The sequence below is a fragment of the Plectropomus leopardus genome, chromosome 5, assembly GCF_008729295.1.
Source record: "Plectropomus leopardus isolate mb chromosome 5, YSFRI_Pleo_2.0, whole genome shotgun sequence".
In the NCBI taxonomy this organism is placed as follows: domain Eukaryota; kingdom Metazoa; phylum Chordata; class Actinopteri; order Perciformes; family Serranidae; genus Plectropomus; species Plectropomus leopardus.
In genome coordinates, this window is record NC_056467.1 from 23,023,536 (window position 1) to 23,051,276 (window position 27,741).

Sequence of the window (27,741 nt, forward strand, 5' to 3'; positions counted from 1 at the left end):
ACATCTGGCAGGACGGGCTGCATCACACCAGCCTCTGTTACCAAGGAGATGGTGGAAAGTAGAAGGGGGGGGGGGGGGTCTGTCTAAGAGGAGCCTAGTTGTAGGCAAATAAAACTCGCAGAAGATCATACCAACCTGAGGTGCTGCGCTGCAATCTGGGGAAGATTCACAAGTTCTTGGGATCAGCTGGAGCCACGGCGCACGGCTGTCAATCAGCTTCTGCAGTGGCAGCCAAACAGCAATAGAGGGTTTTTATTTATTTATTTATTTATTTATTGACAGACTCCTCCATCAATAAATAATGAGGATGGAAAGCAGTCGTGACTAGTACTGCACGCATCTAGGAATTCATACTGTTTTTGAAGGCTGAGGACTTAAAAAACAGACCCATTGCTTCAGCTCTGTGTTTATCAGCAACACTCATACAACAACAGAAGTTGTATTTCTGATTTATTGATTCAGAGTTTGAGTTTAAAAAAAAAAAAAGCAAGAACAAGACACAAGGTTATGTCACAAGTCACAGGTTATGTGAAAAGCCATATACTGTACATTGAAATAAAGTGCTCCATACAATGTCTCTTAGAAATATAGCGTGAAGAGAAACTCATTTGAAGTGTCCAGCAACATATAGTGCTTTATCAAAGGACAAGTGGATTGAATTACAATAAATCCACCCACATTAACACTTTAATTCCATACAGCGTGCTCAAGGTTATCTCACGCTTCACTCACAAAAGCCAGTGTGTGTGTTACAGAGAGGCAGAAAAAACGTGAATTAGAGCAACGGTTTGATCTGCTGTGCTGTAAAATGAGGGATTATTTATGGCTGGTAATCCATTTGAGGAGCGGCTGAGGGCTCCTCTGGCTCACTGATAGACTGTCTGGACAAATACCCACTCTCCTCTTCTGATCTGACCTCCCTCCAGCCATTAGCAGAGGCAGAAGCACTGGCAGGCACGAGACGAGTCAAAGACAGAGCTGGACACCATGTGTCATTCTCCTTGGGAGCCACAGGGGGCGCACTGGTTCTGCCCACACCGTTTGGTAGGACATACTGGCTCCAAGCCTTGTTTCTGCAGGCAGGCAGTGGGATAGCATTAACACTTGGAACAGTGACAGCACCTACCTCAGACAGATTAGTGGTAATATGGGGCAACATGGCTTCTTCAGGGTGTATTTACATTGCAGCAATTTACAACATATCTGTCTTTTTGATTTTTTAAATACATGAGAAGCTGCACATCAAGGTCAAGGTCAAAACCGCGCCTTAAAGAGCGACATGCAGATACATGTCCTGTTGTCATTGTGCCACTGGGTGTCAGTGTGGTGACACATTGATAAAAGTTGTCAAACTCATGCTGAACACAGTGTGGTTTCACTCCTCAGCGACTCCTCTCCGCCCTCCCCTTTCCTCTCCGTCACTCATTCTTTTATCTCCCATCTCATCTCACCTGATTCTGTCTGCGTGTGGGCCGCACAGCTTGGTTGTCAGGGTGGTTCGGTGCCCACGGCCCCAGACTCTGATTGGAGTAGAAGTCCATGGGGTAGGCTTCCTTCCAGGTAGCCTCCTGTAGAGCCACAGCTGCCTGAGAGACATTGAATTGGATAATCGCAAATAATCCAAGAACGAACAAGAAGCTCGAAAACCTGAAAGTGCAACACATGAATGGCGGTACATGATGCTGCTGTTTCTTCCACAGGACTGTATTTGCAGTTTTTGGGCAAAGCAGCTGCAGGTAAAAGTGATGAGAAGACGCAATAGAGAAGACAGGTGTCGTAATATTAAGCACGGATAACAGGCAGAGTTGTCATGTTATCCCTATGCAGCTGCACTGCATGACACAACAGCTGCTGGAGGAGAGCAACAGCACAGACATGACAGTGCAGTGACATAAGTACAGACTGCTCCATATGGAAGACAAGTGCCTGTGAATATTGATTGTGAATGAAAGGAGCAGCTGAATGACTGAACAGATGAATAAACAAGCGTTGCTGAATCAAAGAACAAATCGTTTGATTGTTCATTTATTAATTAATCTGACTCCTCATTCAATTTTCAAACGAGTTGGATGCAGAAGCCTCATTCCAGCTTATTCCAGTTAAGGGATAATTTTGATGATGTATGGAAATATGGTGTGAAAACAATGCATTTGATGCATTAGATGGTTGAGTTCAAAGGAAACATGGAAAAAAATGCAGCTTGAAAGTGATGAAATCTCAATTCTACTGGCAAATAGCTCATCACAGTTTCACAGCTTGTGTGTAGCCACTGTTGTTTGTTTTGTTAGGATGGGGAGTGCCAACAATGGCGAGGTAGTGTTCACTTACATACTGGCTGCATCTTTAAATAGAAATAGGAAATCAACACACGTGTTGAATAAATATAAGCAATAGCAGTTGAAAGAGAGAAATTATTTTTCTTGCTCTAAACAAGCACCAGAAACTGTTAAAGGAGGGAGGGCTGCAAATCGGAAGCACTTTCCAAAATCTATCAATGGTAACATAAATTATAAATTGATTGATAAAAAACAAAGAAAAACTTTATACCAAACAATACCAAATGTGTTTGTTTTACACAAACAAAGCCCACAACAAAATTGCATATTCTTTGACCGCACTGCACAAAAAACATTAAGTTGTAGAGACCTTAACATATGAAAGGCATTGGCTATCAGTGAATAATACTTTGCTTTGCCTGCTTCATTTTCCAATTGCTGCTGCTGTGCTCTTCTTTCAGACCCCAAGGTGGCTCCTTTGTCGTTAAATAGTTATATTGCACCCTTTTCTTGCATATGTTAACCACTGAAACGATTACTCATTTTTTATATTTCAAAATTAGATCATTATTTGATTGATTAAATTTCACATGTTAAATCACACACTAAACAGCCGTCCAATCAATTATCGATTAATCCCTAAATGGAGGTTATTCTTTGTATTTTTCATGTTAAACAAGTGTAAAACAGATACTATGCTTTCATATTAACACTATATGTTTATTTAAAAGTTCAAATGTATTAAAATGGGAAATTCAGAACTAGTCCCAGTTGAGAACCAATACCAAATTGGCCTATCTATTGAAATCATATGGCTACAAGGTTATTAGTTCTTATTGATGTCAGCTTGCCGTTTTTTCAGACACTGAGGCATTGCAAAACAATGATGACAATTGCACGCATCTGAGCAAGAAATTACAGCAAGGACAAGTAACAGCAAGGAGTCATGTCAGAGAGGAAGAAATGGTCCAAAGCGTGACTTCATTTCATAGAGAAAGATGACAATAGTGCTGCAGTTATGTCCATGAAATGTTTTCAAGTAATGGTGGAAACACTAGCAATAGGCCATGCATTGGATGCACTATATGCAAAACAAGTGCCACTGCTTCCTAATCGAGCAGCACGTCTGTTACCATGGTTAATATTATGGCAGTGTCCAACTCAGAATAATGTGAGTTGCATCAGATTTGGCTGTTCAAGGCCAATACTTTTCGTTCATTTTTTCCCATACAGTCTCTAAGAATTTGAATGGTATTCAGTGTCCTGCGTTCAGGGTGACATTGACGTCCATGTAATATAGTAGACAAACCAAGTAAGCCCTCTGAGATAATGTAGGCTACCTAAAGAAACAGAATGCGCAACATTACATATCACAAAAACCAGACACTGTATCATATTAAATTGCTTTGAGAAGATCACATTATCTCGAAGCCTGACCGGGCAAAGCCTCTTTTTCTCTGGGCAGCTACCTCCATCTCAGCCAGACTCACTCTGGCTCTGGGTTCGCAGCTGCCTGTACTAGAGAGCAGCGTGAATGCAAGAAGCGCTCACTCTGCAGCTAAATCTGGGGACCAAAATGTCCCCAGAGGTACAATGATTGATTAAGGAATCAATAAGGAATCAGACCAATAAGAAGAAATAAAATGTCACAGATATCAATAAAACCTTACAAACCCATACCCACAAATGTTGCATATATCTGATTTCTATGCATGTGTCTTTCAGGTATAACAAAATAATAACAATACTTTCTTCTTGCAGATCCAGCTGTTTAAAATACAATATGCGACTCACTTTAATACCCCAGTGTTTCCCCCTAAACAAGCAAACAAACAAACTATATACTGGGATAAATTCATTGTATTATTTTTGTCTTTCCCTAAACCTTCTTCCTCTTCTTCTCTCCTCTGCCCTTATTCAGACGCCTCTCATTCCTTTAGCTGTTACCCGCTGCTCTCCTCCTCTCCCCTCTCCCCTCTCACACCACACAACTGCCTCTCTCTGTGCAAGCTAGCTCCTCTTGCTAATCCCTGCTCTGACAGGAGAGCCAAGTGTGTCTTATTGACTATAAATATAACATGAGACGCACTGAAAATAAATGCTGCTGGCCCCCCCACTCTCCACCCCTCTCCTTGCTCACTCCACCCTCCCATCTCATTCCTCCTCGTCTTCATTGTAAATGCCACAGTAAAAAGCATTGAGCACTGAGACATATAACACTCATAGGTATGAGATGGGGGGGAGGGGGGTGAATTAAGACTTATCACGACCGCACATGAGCACACATATAGACACAAGTGCACTGGCAAATTATTTAAATGCACAGACATTGTTCCCAAATAGCTTGCAGGGAGAGAGCAAAGTGAGCTCTCACAAATATAGGGCTTAAGAAAACGGATTGCCAGTTTCCTCATTACAGCGGGGCGAGTTTCAGACTTTGCATGCACCATTATAGACCTCAGTCAGAAACAAAACAATCATCACTTTTTCTTCTAAGGTGAATGCTATCATTATTCTTAATGGTCTCATTCTGAAATGCACGTGAAGGAGGAGCACAGGGATGTTTCGTCGGAGGGGGGCAAAAAAAACAGCAAACCATTTGAAATCACAACCCCAATATTCAAGACAGCAATTCCCCCTCACAGTCATTTCACGAGGACTCACATCAGTGGCATATCTTTGAGGAAAATCACTGAATGAATTAATAGCCGACAACAAACCAGCCAAGTCACATAATGGCACATAACTGCCAAACCCATCACAAAGTAGCTACACCAGCTGCAGCGGCACACAAACAAACGCTTGCTTTGAAATGGATCTTTATGGGTTGCTGTCCGATCTATCTCTCTCCCTTTAGAAAAACAAGACAGCTCTGAATTAACACATTAGAGGGGGGCTGTGTGGTCTTGTGGCCAGTAGGGGGGGCTAGTCTTCTGCTCATTCTGTTTTATGTGTACTGGTGTGTTTTACAGCAGAGATAGAGAGCGAGAAAGAAGGTGTGATTCCTCATCTCCAGCACAAGCAGGCCTTGATGAGCCCTATATAAATTCACAATCCTGTACTTAACATTGTAGCCGCTCCCTTATCTTGTGTCCTTTGATGAAGGCTTCAGCAGGACATCTGTCAAGGTGTCTGTGTAGTAACAGAAAGGTGTGTGTGTGATGCATGAGCCCCTCTGATAAGTGAGTGACAGCTGTGATCTTGCTGAGAGACTATAAGGTGTGTGTTTACCTCGTATGGAGACAGCAGGGGCTTAGAGAAGGCTGTGCCCCAATCGATTGAAAGGCGTGGACAAAGCGATCTGGATCCACCTGTAGAGGAGAGAGAAGGTACAAAATCTGTGTTCAGATGTGCCTCCGTGACTGAGTGCAAATGTGTGTAAAAAAAGAAGCAGTCAGAGAGGGCGAGATCCTATTAGACAGGCAAGGCACATCTGCGACTGCATGCTGCATGTGGATATGTGATGCAATGGGGTTGTGCTGGGAGCCTCCCTCCACCTGATCTCCAGCATCTGTTGGAGAGATCTGTCCTGATTTGCAAAAGCTCTAAAGACAGCCACGCTACACAGTCTGAATGCAATAGCCAGGCGGTGAAAGAGGGAGGCTGAAAAGAGAGAGGGGTGGGGGGTAGAGGGAGGAGGAGGGGGTAGACTGGTTGCGGGAGGCATAAACAGAAAAACACGGAGAGAAAGTGAGCAGAGGTGAAAAGAGGAGAAATGTAGTGAAAGAAAAGAGGGAGAGGTTAGGTGAGTGTGAATAAAAAAGCCGCACCAGCCCGGTCTCTCCACGGAGGTAGCCTACATAGCTGGCAGACAGGGTGGTGGAGGGGGTGGAGGGACTGTGTATGAGAGAGATGCGGAGGGGGGTGAGTAAAAAAAAAATAGAGAGAGAAGGACACAGATATACAGCGATAGGGAGAGAGAGCAATGAAGACTAAAACAGAGGGAGGGGGGTGAGAAAAGAGAACAGAGGCAGAAGAGAGGAGGAGATTGGCAGGGAGAAAAGTGTTTACTCTGGAAAACGCGCATGAGAGAGGGATGAGGAGGCCATGGATGTAAACAGCTAGAGGGAAAAATGAACAATAGGAAGATGGAGACAGAGAGAAGCGGCCAGGGCGACGGGGGTTAGCTTTCACAGATCAATGCTATCCAAAGCACCATCTCCACTGAGGGAGCAGACTATCCCTTGTCCTTAATCCTAATGATGGAGCTCCATCAGAAATATTGACAAATATGAATTAAGCTGCAGTGCATACAGCGGCCCTAGAGATAACCTTAAGATCTAGGCAAATGTCAAAAGGAATACACCTGTTTGAGATTTAAGCCGTATGGGTGAGCATAGCAGCATAGACAGAAAACACTTAAGAGAAGAAAAAACTTTTGCCATAATAGCTTGAATACTTTCATGCGTGCGCGTCTGCGTCAAAATCTCCATCTGTCTATTCTTCATTTTCCAACTTTCACACAACTTCACAAATGCAGAACTGATTGCACCGTTGACTGTCGCTCCCCTCTGCTTTCTGTCACAGAAATATTCCACCCCCCCGGGCAAACGCATGGCATTTTCTCATTTTCAAATAACACTTTAAAAAAATATCTCCCCCTAAAGTGTGAATTTGTATTCATCCTCCTAATTTGAGAGCCAGCTGACTCAGAGATATCTGCAGCAAGCACCAATCTCCCCAGACTTAAATTTTGCCGAGTTGAGATGGAGATGTGGAATCTGAAATATGACCTTTAAGTCCCATCAGCTGCTTCTTATAACCAGAGCCCTTTACGTAGCCAAACAATGGTCGTGTATCGAATCTGCACATACGTGCAGGAAAAGTAACAAATTATATGGAGAGTCAGTTTGCATTTGTGTGTGCACATGTATGTGTGAGTGGACATGTATATCTGCTGTATTTATTTGTAAATGATGTCTCTGTTTGTAGAATGAGCAGAAAAGAAAGCAAACTCAAGGGCTAAAAAATATGGCCAACGTAGAAGTGACACAAACTGCAGTTCCTTCTATGGCCACTAGAGGCTGGCTCCAAGAGTGAGTCAATCCCTACAGACCCCCATGTGATAGCAGCTAGTGTTAGAGTTATCGTCATCCTCTTGCCCAAAAATGGTCACTGTCATGGCTTCAAAAAGCAAGATGGCAATGGACAAAATGCAAATCGTGAGGCTTCAAATCAGGAGCATGCAAACCAATGGGTAATGTCAGAGGGTAAAGGCAAAGATGATCCCTCCTAAGAAGCAGATAGCTGATTGGCACATGGACCCAGAGGGGGACTTTTCTAATATTAGCACAGTGGCTGACTGAATGATGCAGTTCAGTAAAATGCACAGTGTCAGGTATTGCCCCCCAGAATGCAGCCGAAATTGTATTTCCAGCGTTTATTTGGCCTTAAATCTAGCCAGCACAGTAGAGATCCCACATCATGGGGTGCAGCAGAACAAAGCGAGAGCTGGTGGAAAGAAAGAGAGAAGGAGGTGCAGAGACAAAGGAAAAGTCTGGGCTTTTGTCTCCGGCAGTGAAACCTTGTTTCACAACTTATTCCCAAAAAAAAGATTAACTGACATAAAGAATGTATGAATATGACTTTGGTAGGAACCTTGTTTCTTCAGTCTCTCTCTACAGGATCTGTTTGCTTAAAGGAGCAGCGTGTAATATTGAGGGGGATTTAGTGGCATCTAGTGATGAGGATTGCAGAGTGACCCACAGTGGTCTCCTCTGCAAAACAGAGGGATTAGATGATTTAAACCAGTAAAAACACTATATAAAGCAGTTTCACATTAAGAAACAGTGTTTTTCCAACGTTGTTTGGCTCGTTGGAAATGGGTCGCTAGCCAAGCACCTGCTAGTGTGTGCTAGGAAAGGGTAATGTGGCTTTAAAATAATGCGATATTTTAAGGCTATATCACGGTACATGACATATACCTTGATATTTTTAAATGTCCTTTACACTAATGTTAACTACTAAAATACAAAGTTATTGAATGAACTGCAGTTACAATAAAGTTAAATAAAGTAGCCACTGTCTTATAATTAAGATGAATACACTACTGTTATAATATTTAATAAAATACAGTTATAAGGAAGTTAAATAAAGTATTGTTATAAATAAATAAAAATTAGAGCAGGACCAGTGGTGCTTTTATTTTGAAGGACCCAGCTCGTCCCGGCCCGGAAGCGTTGATGGTTTGGTTTTGCTGTGAACTTGAAGCTTCCAGTCAACAGATGCATGTTAGTGTTAGGAGAAAGTTAAAGAGATGGCATGGTGCCTTTAAATGTGATTCATTTGCTGTGAGCAGGCAACAAACTAAGAGCTCTCCAGTTCATATACTGAAAAGATTTACAAGTCGCACTGCTGCTCTGTGGTCGCAAAATGTGACTAATTAGTTGCCATCTGAGCTCTGCAGATACAAACACAAGCCTCACCTGCTCACACTACCCCCACTAACACTCATTAAGTTATATTGTTACTGCAGCACCGTTTAACTTGATGATTAATTCTCTGTCAGCTGGAAACAAACTAACAGTTCTCCAGTTCACATATGAATGATATTTGCACATTGCAGTGGTGCTCCATGGTCACAAAATGTGACTTGAATAGTCATAGTCTGGAGCTCTGCAAAAGCCCTGCTCTATGTGTGTGTGTGTGTGTGTGTGTATTTGTGTGTCTGTGAGAGGCAGAGAGCCGTAGAGGAGAGCGAGAGAATTGAAATGCTGGTAGCTTATAAAAACCATGTGACATTTTATAGTCAATGTTAGCAGTATAGCCATTTTAATTTATTTATTTTTTATTTTTTATGTTTTGCACATTGAACAAACTGCAATAGCTCAAGTATATTCACAGTGTTTCCTCTACACTCATTTAGGAGTGGCGGCCCGCCACTCCTAAATCCTACCCGTCGCTCCTTCAAATGTCGTTTTTTTTTTTTTTAAATTGCAAATACACCACCGCCGCATCACAGCACAGTCCTGCACTGCGTTGGGTGTCGCGAGTGCTGAGGCAGATAACTATCTTGCTCCGTATCTACTCTTTGGGGTAGATACCACCGCCCCCTCCCACCCCCCAACTGAACTAATTGGTGCCGACGTTAATTAGCTACTCGCATCCAGGCATCAGGTCGGAGAGTCAGAGGAGTGTCGGCTTGAAAACAGCGTGCAACTTACCGGAGAAAAGGTACTTATTAGCTTAAGAAAACTTATAATAGATTTTATTAGTTAAATAAACATTCGCAAAATATTGATGGCCAGCTAAGGTTACGTAGCTTAAGTTAATTGGGCCCGGTGCCAACTCAACTCAGTGTCGCTAATGTGAGTAAACTAATTGATAGCATTAAGCGATATACACGCCATGATGTAACTGCTGACTGCATTTTCAGATGAGCTTGTTCAAATATTTTTCAAAGAAGAGAAAGACACCTGATGAGGATGGCGCTAGTCAGGTATCATTAGCCTTTTTACTGACTCAAATTATGATGGTTAGGTAAAAAATTATGTTCACACTTGTAATCAAATGTGACGTGAGTGTAAATTATCTGACGTTAATGTTTTATGTAATCGTATAAGACAAGTAACAGACAGGGAGGAGCAGTGCAACAAAGTGAAGGAGAGCAGAGTACAGGAGGGGGGAGTGCCGAGTGAAGGAGCAGGACAGCAAAGTGATGGTGCAGGAGAGAGAGATGAGAGTAGAGGAGAAAAACATAAAGGGAAACACAGGCTATCAGGCTGGGACCCTAAATGGGTTGAAAAAAAAAAAAAAAAAAAAAATAAATTATTGTTTCTATTTGTAGGTGAAGACTGACTTGAGAAACAGGCTGCAGGGGGATCACCTTGCAGCATGTATGCTGCTGAGCATCAACGGGCCACCTCTTGGGGAATTTCTGTACAACAGAGCCTTAGAGCTGTTCTACAAAAAACCAAGAAAAATCCATTGTTCTGAGCCTGGGTGCAAACTTTGCCACTGATTACAGCCTCATCAAGAAATTATTATTTATTGTTTTTATTATTTTATTGTTGAATTTTTGTTATTATTTTTTATTTTTACATTCAGCCTTTAAAAAGCGTCATTTGTTTACGCCGCCACGGCTCCCCGGAGAGCCTGCCCCCGCTGCTGAAAAAAATCCTAGAGGAAACACTGATTCAATATAAGTATATTCAATATATTGCCCACCCCTTACGTGTTCTTATCTTTTCCCTGATAACTTGAAAGAACCAGACATTCTAGAAGGCTTTTATCCGGAGCCATCCACAGAGGTCACTTACTCTCTGAAATCAACGGATGAGAGTGTCAAAATGTAGCAATACTTTTATTTTAACAGAGTCAGTGGTGCGTTCAACATCCTGTTGTGTTTTGCAGGTGCACTGTCTGTTAATACGTCGGGGTTTAATTCAGTTCCATTGAAAGCTGCTTAAATGGCATGTAAACATGTTTACATTGACAAAGCAAATGTGAAATAAAAACAAAAAACTGTATGTACAGTCAGTAAAGATCTATCAGATTGTGGTTTATATACATGTTACTGCTGACTGGGTACACCTCCGACACAGCCACAACACGTGAGAAAATGTACCTCACAGTTGCTGCACACCATTTCACGATGTTTTGGAAACCATAGAAAAGCAAATGAACAACCTATTATATTATGTGTTGTTTTGCCAATACATCTCTCAAAATCCTACACACTGGATCTTTAAGTAGAAAGTAAACCCTTTAACACTACGAGACACGCAAGGATTAGAGGAGCGGGATGCAGGACTGGCGGAGTCAGTGTTGTGATATTTAAAGGTAAGGCTGCATGACATTTAGTACTCCTATGCAATGTGAGCTCCAGCCCTGGCCACGCTGCATTACCTGCTGTGGCCCATTACTCCCTGACACTGTTAGGGAGGCCTCCACCTGCATGGCTTTGCTTCAATTACAGTCACAGTCTTCTTGACCCACCAAAAGCAAGAACAATTAACCTTTCAGCACTGTGGGAAAATGTAAAATGCCCACCTCTAATGGTAAACTTAATTGAATTAGTTCAAACAATTCCATTTCAATGGAGGAAAAAAATTAAAATTCAAACAGAAAGATAAAAGACTGCAATGCACAGGGTGGCATTTGAGGTCTAGTTGAGATAAGTGTGTGGGGTGTACAGATATCTTTACAATGGTTTAAAACCTGCTTGGGGACAGCCTAATTACACACTTAAGAGCATATGCTAATGGTGTCTCTCTGTTTATATTAGTGAGTATGTGTGTGTCTAATGACAGAGAAAGCCTGGGGGTGGGCTCTGTACAGTGTGCTGTGTCGGCTGGTGCTGAGCACTAATGCGTCCTCTACCATCCCACTGTCTATCTCTCAATCACTCATTCTCTTTTTCCTCCTATTCCTCCTCCAACCCAGCCGGAATCAACTCAGCTTCACACACCTGGTGGTTTTTAATGTCTATTGTAGCCTTGCGTAGGATGCCTGTGTTCTTACAAACTATTCTGAGCTGTGAGGGGGAAAAAACAAAACAAAAAGGTGTAGTTGATAAATAAAGAAATGCCAGAATATTATTAACAGAGGAGATCCACTCTAAGTTGTCCAAGCACGCTCAGAATAAACACATATGGTTACTGACGTCACAAACAGCTGTTTTCTTTTACATTGACTTCACTATGATGAATACATGGTCTCCAACAGAGCTGAAAATTAAACTTGACTGTATTTTTGTAGCGATGGAAATTTGTCTGTAGCATCAAGTATCAAAACCTGGCAAGTATCAAACTCAGGCATCAAAAGTTTCCTTAGATTCTTGTTCTTCTATTCTTTGATGAAACGTTTTGGATTTAATGAGAGCGTAATAAAGTTTAGGACTACTTTTTTGGACAAAGACCTTGGATAACTGTTTAGTTTTCAAATGCATTTAAGGAATTTTCCTTAAATTGCTTAAAAAAGGGTTTTGTATAAAAACATGTAAAAAACCAAACAGCTATGTTCAGACTGCAAGCAGAAGTTGCCAAATACTTAATCTTTTGTGACTCAAATCTGTTGTTTAGTAACAGTGGGAATAGCACAAATCACATGGAATCTGATCTTTTCAATTCTGATTTTAGTTACTTTGGCTACGTTCACATTACAAACTCAGATTGTTGTTGCTCTCATGTGACACAGATCTGATTTATCAAATAAGAATGTGAACAGTCTGGGCAGAAAGATATGAACTGGGGGAATATTTGGACTTAAGCATTAAGACCTGTACTGTGAACATAGCCTTCCATATGTGGTCTTAAATGACATACAGTACATGTCAGAAACCTTATAATGCAACCTCAGTTTGAACAGTTCTATTGGAATTCATGGGACTCTTGCAACACTCACAGGTGGGCCACCTGAACTGAGTATCTCAATGCATGAGTCTTGTGAAGACACACTGATAAATGTAGTTACAATTAGCAAAGGACACTGTGAATTTTGGAAGAAATTGTTTCAGGGAAGCCATTCATGTCAGGATCCTAACACTCCTGGTTCTGACTCCACATCCAAACACAACAAATAAAGAAGTAGTAGCCATTGCTCCACAAAAAGCTAAAATTAAAAATTTGTCTCTCTTTCTGCTTGTTAACATTTGCTCACAAATTTACTAGCTCCCAAAGCACATCAACTTATAACTGAAACCATAAGCTCTTACTTCAGCAGCTTCAATTTATACATCCGTATGAAAGCAAGCTCTGTGTGATGTCTGTATTGGCATGTTCAATTCACACTGAAATCTCATTTTGGCCACTTTTAAAAAATAACGTCCAAACAGAAAAAATGATATGATTAATACATCTGTATTGAGCACTAAGGCTTGCAGTCTCAACATAGCAAAAGTGAGAGAGTTTTAGGAGAGTGATGGAAATTCAGAAGGTGTGTTAGCACCAGTACTGAAAATTCCCATATGTTACTCAGCCCTAATCTTCAACAGTACAAAGACAAAATTATTGTTGCATTGCATTGTTATGTATATACACCTCCAGTAAATACTACCTTCATGAAGGTTTGACTGTTCAGTTTCTGTTGAAACTGTTGTTAAGGTGTATATTAAACTTTGATTTTTTGGAGGCTGTGGTGTTAATATTTTGTCCTCCTCATTTGTAAGAATAAAGGTAAATTAAATATTAAAAACATCTAGAACTATACATGATTTATTACATGCACTTAGCTAGGAGTACAAACTAAACTGGCAACTGGGTATAAAAGTATATATTCCTATCTGATATAGAGGACACACAAAATTGGCCTTAATTTTGTATTCAAACACTTTTGTTTTCTTGACATCAATACCATAAATGCCTCTTGAAACAGACCTTGTTGAGAAGCTTTTTGTTCGTAATGAGGGTTTGTTTTGGTTGGGCGAATCGTGCCTGACTTACATAATTTCGGAGTTGCACTCATCGTCATACGTCAGTCTGAAGAGGAGAGCCAAAAAAACAAAGAAAAAAACTGCTTTTACTGTGATGGCTCGCAAACACACGGCCCCCTCAACTACCTCTGCATCTCTCTCTCCAACTCACTCTCAATCTCTCTCAGACCTTCTGTCCTTCTCTCACCCACTCCTCCCTCACACATCACACTTCTCATTACTCCACAGTGAGAGGCCAATCTGAGGGAGTGTGAGGAGTGTGTGTGTGTGTATGTGTGTGCCTGCCTGAGTGTTATTGGAGCTGTTGGACATCAGTGTCTCAGTAACTCCTCGTCCAGGTTCACCTCTGCTCTTCTGGTTGGAAGTCAGATAAATTGGAGAAGCTTTACCTTGAAGCCTGAGCTCTTGATATTTCATTGGAGAAACTTGAGGAGTTTATTTTAGAAGACGATGTTAAGAGCTATAAGTAGCATGGCCTAGGTCATAACCTGCCTCTCTGATTATTACACAACTGCATCAATAATGTAATCATTTCATAGTGTGTATGGGCATGACTATGTGTTATTATGTGTGATGGCTTCACAGTTTCCTTGGGTTCAAGAATGAAGCATATTTTTAGACTCATGGTAAGATTTTTTTGAGTTGAAACAGAATTTGGAGCCTGCAGGTTAAAAAAAGGAAGGGGAAGGTTAATATATTTTTCTAATTTTTATTACAGTCTATACAAAAGCACAGATTGAAAAGTAAGAACTTAAATAGACATTCAAAAATAAAATTACTATTCCTATACCTCATGTGCCAAAGCTGAGGAAATTGTATTAAGCATCCAAGTTCATAACGCTGTATTTTTTGTTTTGCTACGAAGGCAAAACGATGGAGTCTCACCAAGACATGAATGCCAATTTTGTTTATGAGGCTATACACTCTAGACTTTTGTTTGTCAGCTCCTTGTTATGGTACAAATTATGCTGACTCCTCAGTTATGTGTGCAATGATGCTTACAGAATACATTTCAAATGTTGTTGATTGCAACTTTTAGGTGACGACTTGCTATTGATCATAATAGCTCTGCGGAGGTCCACGATGTAAAAGATAAATTAGCCATTCTTTATGACAGAGAGACTCATTAAGAGTTTGTAAATGAGGAAAACAATGAGCCAAAGGAAGAAGTGTTTCAGCGATCTGCAGAATGAAAAAAATTCAAACTTGTAGGTTACATGACAAGGACAAGGAAAAACGACCAATTACACAGTTTGAGAAGCTTTTCGAATTTTGGCAGTTACAAAAATGAAATGGCAACTATTTTCACTGTGTAAGAAAGAATTTTAGCCTCCAATGATTTATGCGTTGCGCAGTCCCTCCAGGATTTTGCAGGCTTTTTCTGGGATTGTTGTGGCCTAAAATGTCTGGGTTCAAGGCAGCGTTTCTAAAAAAGCCTTTTGCAATGAAAATGCAGGGTGTACATGAAAATTGCAAAAACAGTTGTGAGCCTTAATTATGACCACTCAGTGCTTCCCACTGAGTACAATCTATTTGTGACTGGAGGGATCTGCCGACAATAAGCTATTGCTGCCATTCAAAGCAGCACTGAGTGATTATTCCTGTGAGCTGCTCTCTTTCTGTTCTTTCTGCCCAATTAGCACAAGCTAATACAGTGGCAACCAAAAACAAGCCATTCAATGGTACCAACAATGTCACACGGCAATGAGGAGTGAGTAAATCAATACGCTGCACACATCTCTACAATGAAATGAGATTTTACCCATTTTAAATAGTTCCATTTGTGGTAAAGTTTCAATATGCATATGGATTGGCTGAATTTGCCATAATTGTTGCGATCACAACATATTAAAAGACAGTGCACCTGCAAAACACAACAGGATGTTGAACGCACCACTGACTCTGTTAAAATAAAAGTTTTGCTACATTTTGACACTCTCATCCGTTGATTTCAGAGAGTAAGTGACCTCTGTGGATGGCTCCGGATAAAAGCCTCTAGAATGTCTGGTTCTTTCAAGTTATCAGGGAAAAGATAAGAACACGTAAGGGGTGGGCGATATATTGAATGTACTTATATTGAATATGGAGGAAGGAACTGATTTTGGTATGGCTAAAAAGTATCATCAGGTGTCGTCAGGGGCAACAGTCCAAAATTACTGGCTTCTAGAAGGCGACCAGAATATGGGCCATTGTCCTTGTCCATCTGCCAAAGCCAGATGGAGTAAAAACCCATCACTTTCTCTCAATGAGTAGCATGCGTCCTGTAGCATGTGTGTGTGTGTGCATTACTTTATGTATATGTTAATACTTACGCATCTATATCTTGCATCAGATCCAGCTTCCCTGGGAAAATCTCAGACAGAAGTACTCGGCTGAAGGACTTGCCCAACGACTGGAGTCTTGACTCCAAGTGCTAGGAAGAGAAAGAAGTAATATAAACAAACCAATGGAAAGGTTTGCAACCCACACATAAACAGTTTTCTCTAGGGTTTGTGAATCTTAACAATACCAAATAGTAAGTTAAAAATCACACAGCCCGTGACTTCCACACACACAGACAGGCAACCTAGGGTAGCCAGTAGCTTTTACTTTACTGTTAGTAATCTCAGCAGGAAGACCATTTCATCTAGCTTTCAGCCTCTGAAGCCTTATGTATCCATTTTCTGCTGCTCAAGTCTACAGGATGGTGACAGCAAGTTAAGCAAGGTAGCAGACAGATTTGTCTCTTCAGCCATGTCTTTCAGCTCCTCTTGGCATTTTCACGCCAGGTGGGATGTGTAATCCCTCCATCATATTCTGGGGCTTCCTCTAAGATCTCCCTCCACTTGGCTCTGGCCAGACCGCCTCCACAGGGAATCGTCTGGATTAGATGTCCAAACTACCTCAACTGGTACTTTTCAGAGCACCTTACAGATGGGTGTTCAATCCCCTCAACCTGTCGCTATGTGCCCAGACACTTAGTGAAGAAAACTCAGTTCAGGTGCTTGTAGCCACAATGCCATTCTTACTGTCTCTATTTAGAGCTCAAAACTTAAGGAGATGGAAGAAGAACTTCAGATCAAGCACTTCTACCTCAGACTCCCTAATCACAATGCTTACATTGCTGCTGACGCCAGAGAAAATCCAACTGTCAATCTTGTACTGCATCCTATATTTACTATAGACTATAGGTCTAGTCTGCCAGGGGACTCCCTATGATGCACTGAGCTCCACTCTCCTTCTCTCTCTTCATTTGCAAACATTCATGTCCTATTACTGCATATCACTAACTCAGCTTCTTCTCCAGAGCACCTTTGTGGAGCACAAAGGTGCTCTGGAGAAGAAGCTGAGTTAGTTTTTTTCTAACTCGTTTTTTTCTAACTCTTTTCTTATAGATTTCTCAGATCACGGCTGTGCCTGATCGTGGGTTGTGGTTGTGCTGATGCTGTGGTCCTGCCTGGCGCATACAACTATGCTATTATTATTAGTCATACTTCAGCTATTATTTTACACATATTAATATTATTGTTACATAAATAAAATATATGCATGTAACATACATAATATCATGAACTACTTTATTTTTATTTATTGTTATTCATATTTATTTTACTATTGTAATATGTAATGTTATTTTCCTCTCTCTCTCCCTCCACCTCTTTCCCTCTCTCTCTATTTCCTATGTATAATTTTATCATATACTACTGTAGTTATATTGTTCTTTACAGCATCTATTACATGTCTGTCCTCCAAGTGGGAATTCCTCCTCAGCTGCTCGTTCTGAGATCTCTATGATTTTTTTCTCCCCGTTGAAGGGTCTTTTGGGAGGAGTTTTTCCTTATCTACTGTGAGGGTCCAAGGACAGAGAGATGTCGTATGCTGTAAAACCCTCTGAGGCAAATTGTGATTTGTGATGATAGGCTTTATACATTAAATTGACTTGACTTAAATAAAAAACATGATACTTGTGAATTTCTTTACTTTTGGCATTACCAACCTGAAGGGAGGGATCTGGTGTTCTTAGCCTGAGTATCATGCCAGCAGACTCTCGCAATCACTTCACACTCAGCTGTGATCCATTAAAATGAGTTCTCGAGGTCAAGTCAAATTTATTTATATAGTCCACTACCACAATTTGCCTAAAGGTGCTTTACAATCTGCACAGCATATGGCGCCCCTGTCCTTGAAACCCATGCTGCAGAAAAGAAAAAACTCTGCAAAAACATGAGGGAGAGCAAATGAGACACAATCCCTCTCCCTGGATGGATGGACATGCAATAGATGCAATGTGTACAGAACAGACAAATATAAATAAATAAAAATAAAATTACAGTATAGACAATCAAAATGCAAATAACGATACATTGAATGTTAACATTTATGCTGAGAATGGATCAAGCTGCCTCCAGGTGTCGCCAAAAAGCTAGAGCCTGAGCCACACAACCTCCTCTCCAACATGTGACCTAGAAAGAGGACAGGCTAAACAACCCCCCACAAAAAACTGAAGTACTTCATTCACAGGTAACAGCCTGACAGAGCCAAAAGAACTTCATTGTCACCAAAGGTGCATGACTCACGTCACCTACCTGCTCTCTCCCCAGTCTTTGTAAAGTCTGTTAATAAAGATCACAGAACTATTAACAAAGAAAAAGCCAGTACAACTCCCACTGAGAACGCACTACTATCTCTTGCTGAGAATACAGACACAACTCTCACTCTATTCTTTAAGTATGATGCACGACATCCTGAGGTCACAATCATAACATAACCTTGAAACTTTCAAATCCAGAAAACAAGTGAAAGGGCTGGTCCATTCTTAGACACACTGAAGTTCAACACTTCACTCTGCAAACAATGGTCAGCCTTGTCCTCAGTGACTCAAAGCTGTAGATGTGACCTTCTTTTTTTAAGGTAAAAACTCAAACACAATTGTACTCAGAAAAGGAATTATGTTTGACCTCACACCTGTGTGGCATCTCCCTATTCAGAAATACTGGAAAAAGAGAGTCCAGCTAAGAGTTTGGCTCTAGATTTAACACTATGTGTAGAAGTAAGTCCAACAGTTTTTTCAGCAAGGGTTCAGCACACTGAAACCCTCAGCTTTGCCTTACATTTCGCGATACATCAGACCCCTACACCACCCCGAAGGATAGTGGGTCCATGTGGAGCTGGCCCCACTTTACTTAATCACATCGAGCCAGATTAGGCCCCTTAGGTACAAGCTCATACACCAGCATGGCAAAATTAATAATTGGGCCTCCTGGGCACAGGCCCAGGGGCCTGAAGTGTCTGGTCTTCATCTGCAAAGTGTCACTTAATCAACATGTACTGACCAGGAAGAGACTCAAACGACCATTAACAGACACAAGATGACAAAAAAAGACACAAAATGACCTCAAAAGACGCAACATGACCAAAAAATAAACAAAATGACCTACAAGATGCAAATTGACTTCAGAAACATAAAATGACCCACAAGAGATGCAAAATGACCTAAGGCAGACACAAAATAGACACAATATGACATCAAAGAGACAGAGAATTATCTAAGGGAGTCCAAAAAAGACACAAAATGGTCTCACAGATAGACAAAATTACCAGACAAACAGTTGTCAGAGACAGAATCTGACACACACACACACACACACACGTACAGTGATCTCAAAGTAATCGACGTAATCCATTCGGTGAATATGTCGATTCATGTAATGTGCGTCAACACGTCGCACCGTTTCACACAGGGCGCGTCATGAGAGCGTGAGCAGCGCCGGGCTGTTGACTCGATACCACTTTATACTGCATTTTTAAGTCTCTTTCTGTCGTCACAGAGATGAGGACATACAAAGGTGTTTGTCGTATGTCTACTTCCTTGCTTCCCTTTCAAAACAAAAGCTATCTGACTGCATCTCTGTGGACAGAATGCCACCAGTTGCTGATACAATGCATTTTATAGGATGGGGCTGTAGGCTGTGCAGGAGCTTGTATAACTTCATAAATGAGTGGACTATGTGCTTATAAATATGAAAATACAGCACTCATATCAGCAGGCAGCGGTATGCCTTAGGGCCAAGTTAAGGCTGGACTATTCTGATGCAGAAAGAATGAACTCGTTATGATTATTACTTCAAAGTAGGGCTAGACAATATGACCTCAAATCAATATCACGATGAACTGAACATTTTACCTCAATTATGATTAATGAACGATTATTTATTTATCAGTAAATTATCCAATGTTATTATCCAAGAAATAAAGGAGGACATTTACAGGTTTATTTGACCATGGCATATTTCTTAGGTAAATTTAAGTACGATGTGCTGATAATAGGCCAACCTCTCCTGACTGCAGGACTCTGACTTAAACTTCTGCTGTGCGCTATTATATGTTTTTCTTTGGAAAAAAACTTTTGAGTAGGCATACCGACAGCCTGCCAACATTTCCAGTTAGGGAAAGGTTGAAAATAAAGCAATGTGCCTTTGGCCCCAGGCCCCCGAATCACTACATCTGCCCTTGGTAATAATAACGAGAGCTCAGCGCAAGCGGCTGGATGAGACATGTAGCGATGCCCTCTGGTATTTCTAAATAATTCCATCCAAAGTCTGACTAAACCTGAGACTAAAACAAAGAAGTCTGTAGAAATCTAAAGAAGACACTTTCGCTGAATATTTTTCTGTTTGTTCATTCAGACATGTTGGTGCTGTGAGGAGAAGCTCTGCTCTGTTTGTCTGTCTCTCTTACTGCACTGCTGTGGGACCATCAGCTGTTTGATCTGCGATAATGAAATGGTGTGAAAGCACATACAACTCGGTTGTCAAACACTCAGCTGTAATCTATAGTCACTCTGTAGTCTTTCACTTCATTACAAGACTGTTCAACACTTCTGCTGTTGCAGTGTTTTGGTGTGAGATTTTCCTTGGTATCGTGAGAGCATAAGACAGAGCCCAAAAGCGTGAGACTCAAGCCAGATGCGTGGGACTTGGCAACCGCGGTGGGGAAACGATTAACAGAATTTTAACTAAGCGAAATAACCAACATGGGCAATATTATGTCAGTTAGAGGTTCTGAATGTCTATTACAATTATTTTTCGATTAATTGCCCAACCCTACCTAAAAGAGATACAAAACGACCAAAAAACACACAAAATGTTCTAACAGACACTTAATTACCTGAAAGAGACACAAAGCAACTACAAAGAGACCACAAAGAGTGTGTCTTGTCCCTGTGTAGGAGAGGTGGTGGGGCCTTTTGCATGTCTGTGCCCAGGGGCCCATTGTCAAAATCTACCCATGGACACCAGGCCTAACATATCAATAAATGGAACTGTTTAGCCATTTCAAGGCAATCCTCTCCCTTTGCTTCCTTCCTTGAAGTTTTGGACATTGATACTTGTACTGTGGTGTTTTTTGGGGATGCAGAAGGCAGCCAAACCATGTGAAGAAATCCCGTAAATGCTCCTTAGGTGAGATAAAGATTTGAGAGGTACTGATATCCACTGCCTTTGGGAGTATCATGAGTCTACAACTGTGCTCTTATAAGAGATAGCTCTGTCCCCTTACTTGAGAGGTTATCTGACACTGGTACTTCTTAATCTTGACAGATCGCTATGGGAGAGCTGGTGGGTCTTTTTATTCAAATCCCTCTTTTTTTAATCCATCCTCTCCTGCCATCTTAAAATGAAACTTTTCCCTCTCTGGTTGACATTTCACACATCAATGTTAATGTCACCTTTCAAGTCTGGATATTTACAAACAGGAGAAATCCACTGATATATACCTAAGAATGTATACTGACTGACAATACCTAGCTGTGGAGTGGTTTTAAATCCTTTTACATCTAGTAGTCCATGTATTCTACCATACTATATTTATACTAATGAGGGACATAATTATGTGATGAACACAAACCTCATAAAGAAAGTCAATCACAAAGAAAAAACAAGAGGGCTTATAAGACAAGGGGAAAGAATGAAGAGAACGGGCAGTGAAGCAGAAGCAGTGGGTTAGGAGTGACCAGAGAGGGCTTCTCGGTTGATCAATTGGTACCCCCAGACAGGCTGGTGTGCATGCTAATGCATACTAGCTCGTACTTGCAAAGACTTTGAGTTTCTCACTCAGAACTCTAATGGACCAGCATTAGCGTATGCACACAGAGGATCCAAAGGAGGGTTATGGTCCTCTGGGCACAGATATGCAAAAGGCCCCACCACCTCTCTGCCATAGGAGCAGGACACAGACTTTTTGGTGGTTTTCATCTCTTTGTAGTTGCTATGGTTTTTGTGTCTTTTTTGGTCATGTTTGTATCTTATTTAGGTAATTTTGTGTTTCTTTTAGGTGTTTTGTATTGCTCTGTAGTCAAGTTGTATCTCTTTGTGGTTGCTTTGGGTCTCTTGTTGGCAATTTTGCCTGTATTTGTGGCAATTTTGTGTCTCTCTGTAGTCATTTGGGGTTTCTATGTAATGATTTTGGGTGTCTCTGTAGTTGTTTTTGTCTCCTTTTGGCAGTTTTGCCCATTTTTGTGGTCATTTTGTATCTTTTTGTGGATATTTTTGGTCACCTTTAAGTTGTTTTTTTTTTTTGTATCTGTCATTGTTTTGGGTGATTGTTTTGGGTCTCTTCATAGTCTTTTTGTGCCTTCTGTGGTTGTTTTGCCTGTCTTTATGTCTCTTTGTGGTTCCTTTGCATCCCTTTGTGGTCTTTTTGTGCCTCTTTATGGTAACTTTGAGTCTCTTCCTGGTTGGAACATGTTAATTTAAGTTATGTCTTGAAGTTGAAGGTCAAGGGTTCCCCTGACACTTTTGGCCCTGAGGCTTCTGCCGGGTAAGCAAGATCAATAACCCATCCATTGCAGGATCTATGCATATGTTTCACAGGATTATTAATTTTAATCTTTTGATTTATGTTTGGAAGTTTGCTTACTAACAAGATGAGCAGCAATGAGATTTCATTTATGATTAAAATTCTTATTTTACTAGGATTGTGCTATAAAAAATCCCCTAATGATATCAAATCGATAAAATATATTTCTTAGAAAACAGAGCCCTAGCATGAGCACTTCAATAAAGCCAACTTTGAGAACAACAGCGAGATCAAGGATAGGATTTTCTACTGTTTGGCTGCATCACCCTAAATGTGAAATAACAAGCTCCCAGTAAGAAGACTGCTCATCCTATCAGTGCTTCATGTCACCAGGCCACTTGTCACACTGCTAAATATTACAAGCCATTGCAAAAGTGGCCTCGGGATATGTAGACTGTTGTGATAAAATGAGCACATAGACTCTTACCTCCATGACTTTCGGGCTGCCCTGCCGGCCCAGCGTGCCCATGATCAGACCCCATCTCTGGGCCGATCGAGCCTTGTCAATAGCCTGGAACCTCAAGGCACGCATGGCTTCATGGTCATAGTACTCCCTGGAGAACACCTTACTGTAGGGGTCATATCTACAAACAAATACGATACAAAAAGGCAACAGATGTGAATGGAATGTGTTTATAAACATAAAAAGACAAACCACATTATACACATTACCAGCTATTGTTCAGGTATCTATCTTGAGGAGAGAAATGCAAGAAAAGATGAAAAAAAATCCAATCATGAAAAGCCATCAAGTATGACAGGAGTTACTGTATCTTAGGAAAAATGGAGGTATTTCTGAACATCTAATCTCCTTTTCTGCGGTACAAGGGGTTCACTTGAGATTAGAATCTTGTTTATGAGAGAGACCTGTGATATGTGCGCCAGTGCATATGTCTATAACAACACCATTTCCCTTTGCATACAAAAAAGACCTCATCAAAACAGAACTTAATCCTCGCAAAATGTTATTATGGCACTGCAATAAGGCAGGTGATCAGGACTGCAAGAGATTATTTAATGTAAATAGCATTAGAAAAACCTTTTCCATAAATAGTTTTTATGCATTCTTCTAAAGACCTGAATGGGTTCTAACATCATTTTATTACTTTTCTCCTTACTTAACCAACTTTTGCTCTTAGATTACTGTTATTCAGTTTGCATGTTATCAGTTGATCCCAAATTGTGTTAACAACCAGGGTTCTCACACATTTTTGAATCTATGAATTTGAATAACTTTTCCATAACATTTTACCTTATTTTAATGACTTTATTCAAGTAGTTTTAAATGGGTAGGACTATATAGCATTATAGCCATACATTATTACACACTTCTCTACAGACTTGTAGTATACTTTATAGACTTGCATTTATGTGATTTAATTCATTTTTTCCATCTTGAACCTGCTTAATATTATAATTTTTATTTTTTGTTTACTGTTGTTTTAGTTTTCACTTGAATTGGTATTTTTTTTGTTTTTGTAATTTTTTTTTTAAATCTCTATTTCTCATAATCATCTGTCTTCTGTCTAATATGTTCTTGTGTCTGATCTCTTGTTTAATTCTACCTTAATTTTCATCTGGCCTTAGTTCCACATTGTTGTTTGGCTTCTATTGTTATATTGCCCCAGGGTTTTCTTGCCTCTGCTTTTGTTGTTTGTCAAAGCATTTTGTAAACTCTATTTTAAAAAAGTGCTATACAAACAAAGTCATTATTATTATTAGTATTAACTAGCTGCCAGGTATTGTTAGACTAGTTTTGTCTGTAAATAACCAAAATGCTAATAGCCAACTGTTTGATCTCAGCTGAAAATAAGCATCATTTACCCATTTACCACACTGACAGTAAATATTCATCTATCTTCTGTGTCCCAAATCTCAGTGTGAAAGCCTTGGTTAACTCGCTACACAACAACTTTTGAGCATTTTTCGTTTTTTTTCTCCTGATGTTACAGCATGATTCTTTTCCCCAAAAGAAGGTGTGGCCTTGGTGAAGATGACCTCATCTATTTGTATCAGGTGATGCTCGTGACATTTCAAATGTCACACAGCCCAGCACCAGATTTTAAAACAGTAATACAAGGTACAACTGTATTTTGATGTTAAACATGTTTTGATGTTTTTATGAATACATTTTAAACAAAAGCCTAAAGAATCACAACATATCCATAGCATCTTGTTAATTCCAAACCATTTCCAGGCCTGGAAAACAGTTTTTCTAGTTACCCAAGTTTTCCAGGAATTTCATGACCATGGTCACCCTGAGTGATATTTAAGCTGTAATGCTCATTGACGACATTTTGTAGAAAGTTTTGCTCAACAAAATCATAAGCCTCAACCACCTACTTTCCTGCATTCTGGTAAATTGTTATGCACCAATTTGTGGCTTTTATGAATCAATTCATGGTGTAAATACCTGAATGCACATGTTCTATGTACTGAGGGGGTCATCCCCCTGAAATCTACGTCTGTGGATGGCATCAGTATTTTTACAGAGACGATAAATGGTGTCATTTTGTTTCACAATACCTGTAAGCAGGGATGTCTGGGTTTGAGATCATGATTGACTCCAGGTGAAATCTTCCATCTCCCAGATAACTATGGAAAAAAAACCCAAGAAATTCAGTGTCAGAGGTAAAGAAAAGAAATGAATAAATATTATTTGGGCAAAGAAAACCCCTTCTAGACAATCAAAATTCAGTGTGCAACCTTAATAAATAATGGCCCATTATTTTCCGATCCTCTCCACCAGTTCTCTCTCTCTCTCTCTCTCTCTCTCTCTCTCTCTTTCTGTCTCTCTTTTTAAATCCATTTCTCTCTGCAGCCTTTTAACAGAAGACCAAAGTGTTACCAGGCAGAAGGCCTGAGGCTGGGGTGGAGGGTCTGCCCATCTCTGCTGTCCAGGAACATGACCCCAACGATTGGAGCATGCTGTTTACAGAGAATGCAAGCCCTTCCAATTAACCTGGGGTCTGGTGCTGGGGATTCACCAGAGCCTGAGCGGAAGCAGAGTTCACAAACCGTAAGTACACAGAGGCATGTAGGTGCCTGAAAACATGAGCTCAGGCAGAAAAGTCTTACATAAACCCCCCCTCTAAGGGTCAGGCTGAGGAGAATCCCGCTGTTAGTTTGAGGGGGCTCAGGTCGGTACCCCTACTCATTACTGTACAGCCTCAGTGGGCCATCTGAGACAGGATGTGCAATTAAATCTACTAATTGGTCAGTGTTTAGTGCAGCTTGGAGCAGGCTGTGGGTGGTTTGCCATATAGGCTACCTAGAGACATGTCGAGCCAAGACATTAGTTTTAAGTGTGTGTGTGTGTGTGTGTGTGTGTGTCTGTGTGTATAAGCCCACGTGTCTTCCTATTGAGTGTATGTGTGTGACAAATAACACTGAATGAGAACACAGAATGAACTGGAGCAGAGCCTCTGTTGCATTGCTTCTCTTTGCTAAGCAACATCCAAGGCCCTCATATAATTATGCTCCCAACAATAAGCCTGCTGCTCTTTAGCCATGGCTGTCCTCAGCTCTCTGTAGCTTTAAGAAGCTAGTGTGCTCGACTCCAGCTTTCGCCGCGATCACAGTCCTTCCATCAGTATTCCATTATTCTTTGTAAAAGTGCTTCTTCTATAATGGTAATGCTATGCATCTTTGCGTTACGCAACACCGTATCTTCACATTCACCTCTTGCTATTGTTCTATTAGGAGCGAGAGCGACAGTAGAGAGGAGGCAGCAGATGGAAATGGTCGACTGATCGTGGCTCTTTTCAATGCAGCTTTTATAAAATACTTTTCCTCGTTATAGAAATGAGGCAGAACAGGCTATTTCTCAAGCTTCAGATGGGCCTTAAAGACTAATACCCCACTACTCAGTCTCCATAATGCTCCAGAAGTTCAAAGCTTAGGTAAAATTCAATTATAGCTAACATTTTTAGAGCACCTAATTAACAAAGATAACCCAGAGGTAAATATGAATTTATTGTACTAAAGGTGATGTACAAAACCGTGCACTGCTAAATAGAGCTTGTTCTGTGCTGCTTTCCATGGAAATAGACATTTTAGAGATGGTATTCATTAAAGGGATACTTAGCTGATATTCAACCAGCCTTGTATCACAAAAATGCAAGTAGTGTGTGTAAATGAACTGTGTTCAGCTTCGCTCCATCTTAACAGCACCCAGATCTTCCTGCTCATCTCTCTGCCCAAATCTTTTCACTGGATTTTTGCTGGCTCTAGGGCTGTTGCTCGAACCACAGATTGTGCTTCCGCATTTCCATATGTCCGCCACCATGGACACAAAGAGTATAGAAGCGGATCCATCGAGAAACCCACATCTCTCTATCTCTCTCTTACTTTCTCTCAAACTGTGATTTAACTGTAAAACTAGGCTTGTTTATTAAATATAAACTGAAGACACTTATACAGTATTGCTTATTTCTCACCCAAAATATTTTAGGGCACTGTTTGGTTGTAATACGAGAATTTGTAAGCAGAAAGTGAGCGTCATACTGTTTCCTGTATTGTAAACATGGAGGCTGTAAAAACTCAAGATCAATCCGTAAAATTAAGCAGTGCAAATAAATATGAACTGGCGCATTGAGCCAAAAAATCTGTACATCCACCTGGATCTTCTGTGTTGTAGGGTCCATTGACCAAGTGTACTAAAGAGTCAAGCACAGCTGAGCGACTAACTAACTTCCGCCAGCTAAGTGGCTAACTTCTTGTTTAGCTCTCTGCTAACTTGGATAGGAATGAAATAATTTAAAAGTGATTTAATTATTCCACAGGGGGTGTGATGCTCAAAAAAAAAACTATCACTGATTTACATACATCTCTTCCATAATGTTAGTGTATGGTAATACGTCTTTTTGGGTTGTGACCTCACAGACCCAGATGTTTTTTTTCCACTTTTGGCAACTATTTATTATTGGCTTGAAACCCCAGCACTATTGCTTGGTTATACCAAAATTTGAGATTGTTTGTTACAAGCCAGTTGCCAAATTGATTTCTGTGTTAAATCAGCCAAGCTGGCATTATGTCACCCACCAGCAGGAGCATGTATTGGTGCATTCTGCTAGCTGTGGGTTTTTACCTTTTGAGGAAAGGCAAACACCACAGCCCTTTTATCTCTGCTTTCTCTGATCATGTAGCACCAAATTCAAAAGTATTTGTGTCTCTTGGCTGCATAGACAGCATAGTTTTATGAAAATCATCTTTCCTGCAGTGAAGTACCTTTTTAAAGGTAAAAGGTAGCTTGTTAAT

General features: G+C 40.6%; 1 protein-coding gene across 1 annotated transcript in view; it reads right to left on the reverse strand.

The window, feature by feature from the left end:
* Positions 1–906: 906 nt before the first annotated feature.
* The window catches only part of dph1 (diphthamide biosynthesis 1), a 66,727-nt gene continuing 39,892 nt past the window's right edge, over positions 907–27,741 (reverse strand). Inside the window, 7 exon segments of the mRNA XM_042487279.1 lie at positions 907–1,073; positions 1,452–1,586; positions 5,508–5,570; positions 5,572–5,587; positions 15,960–16,060; positions 22,910–23,066; positions 25,009–25,077. Coding sequence (XP_042343213.1) covers positions 993–1,073; positions 1,452–1,586; positions 5,508–5,570; positions 5,572–5,587; positions 15,960–16,060; positions 22,910–23,066; positions 25,009–25,077 — 622 coding nt within the window. The 3' untranslated portion in view covers positions 907–992.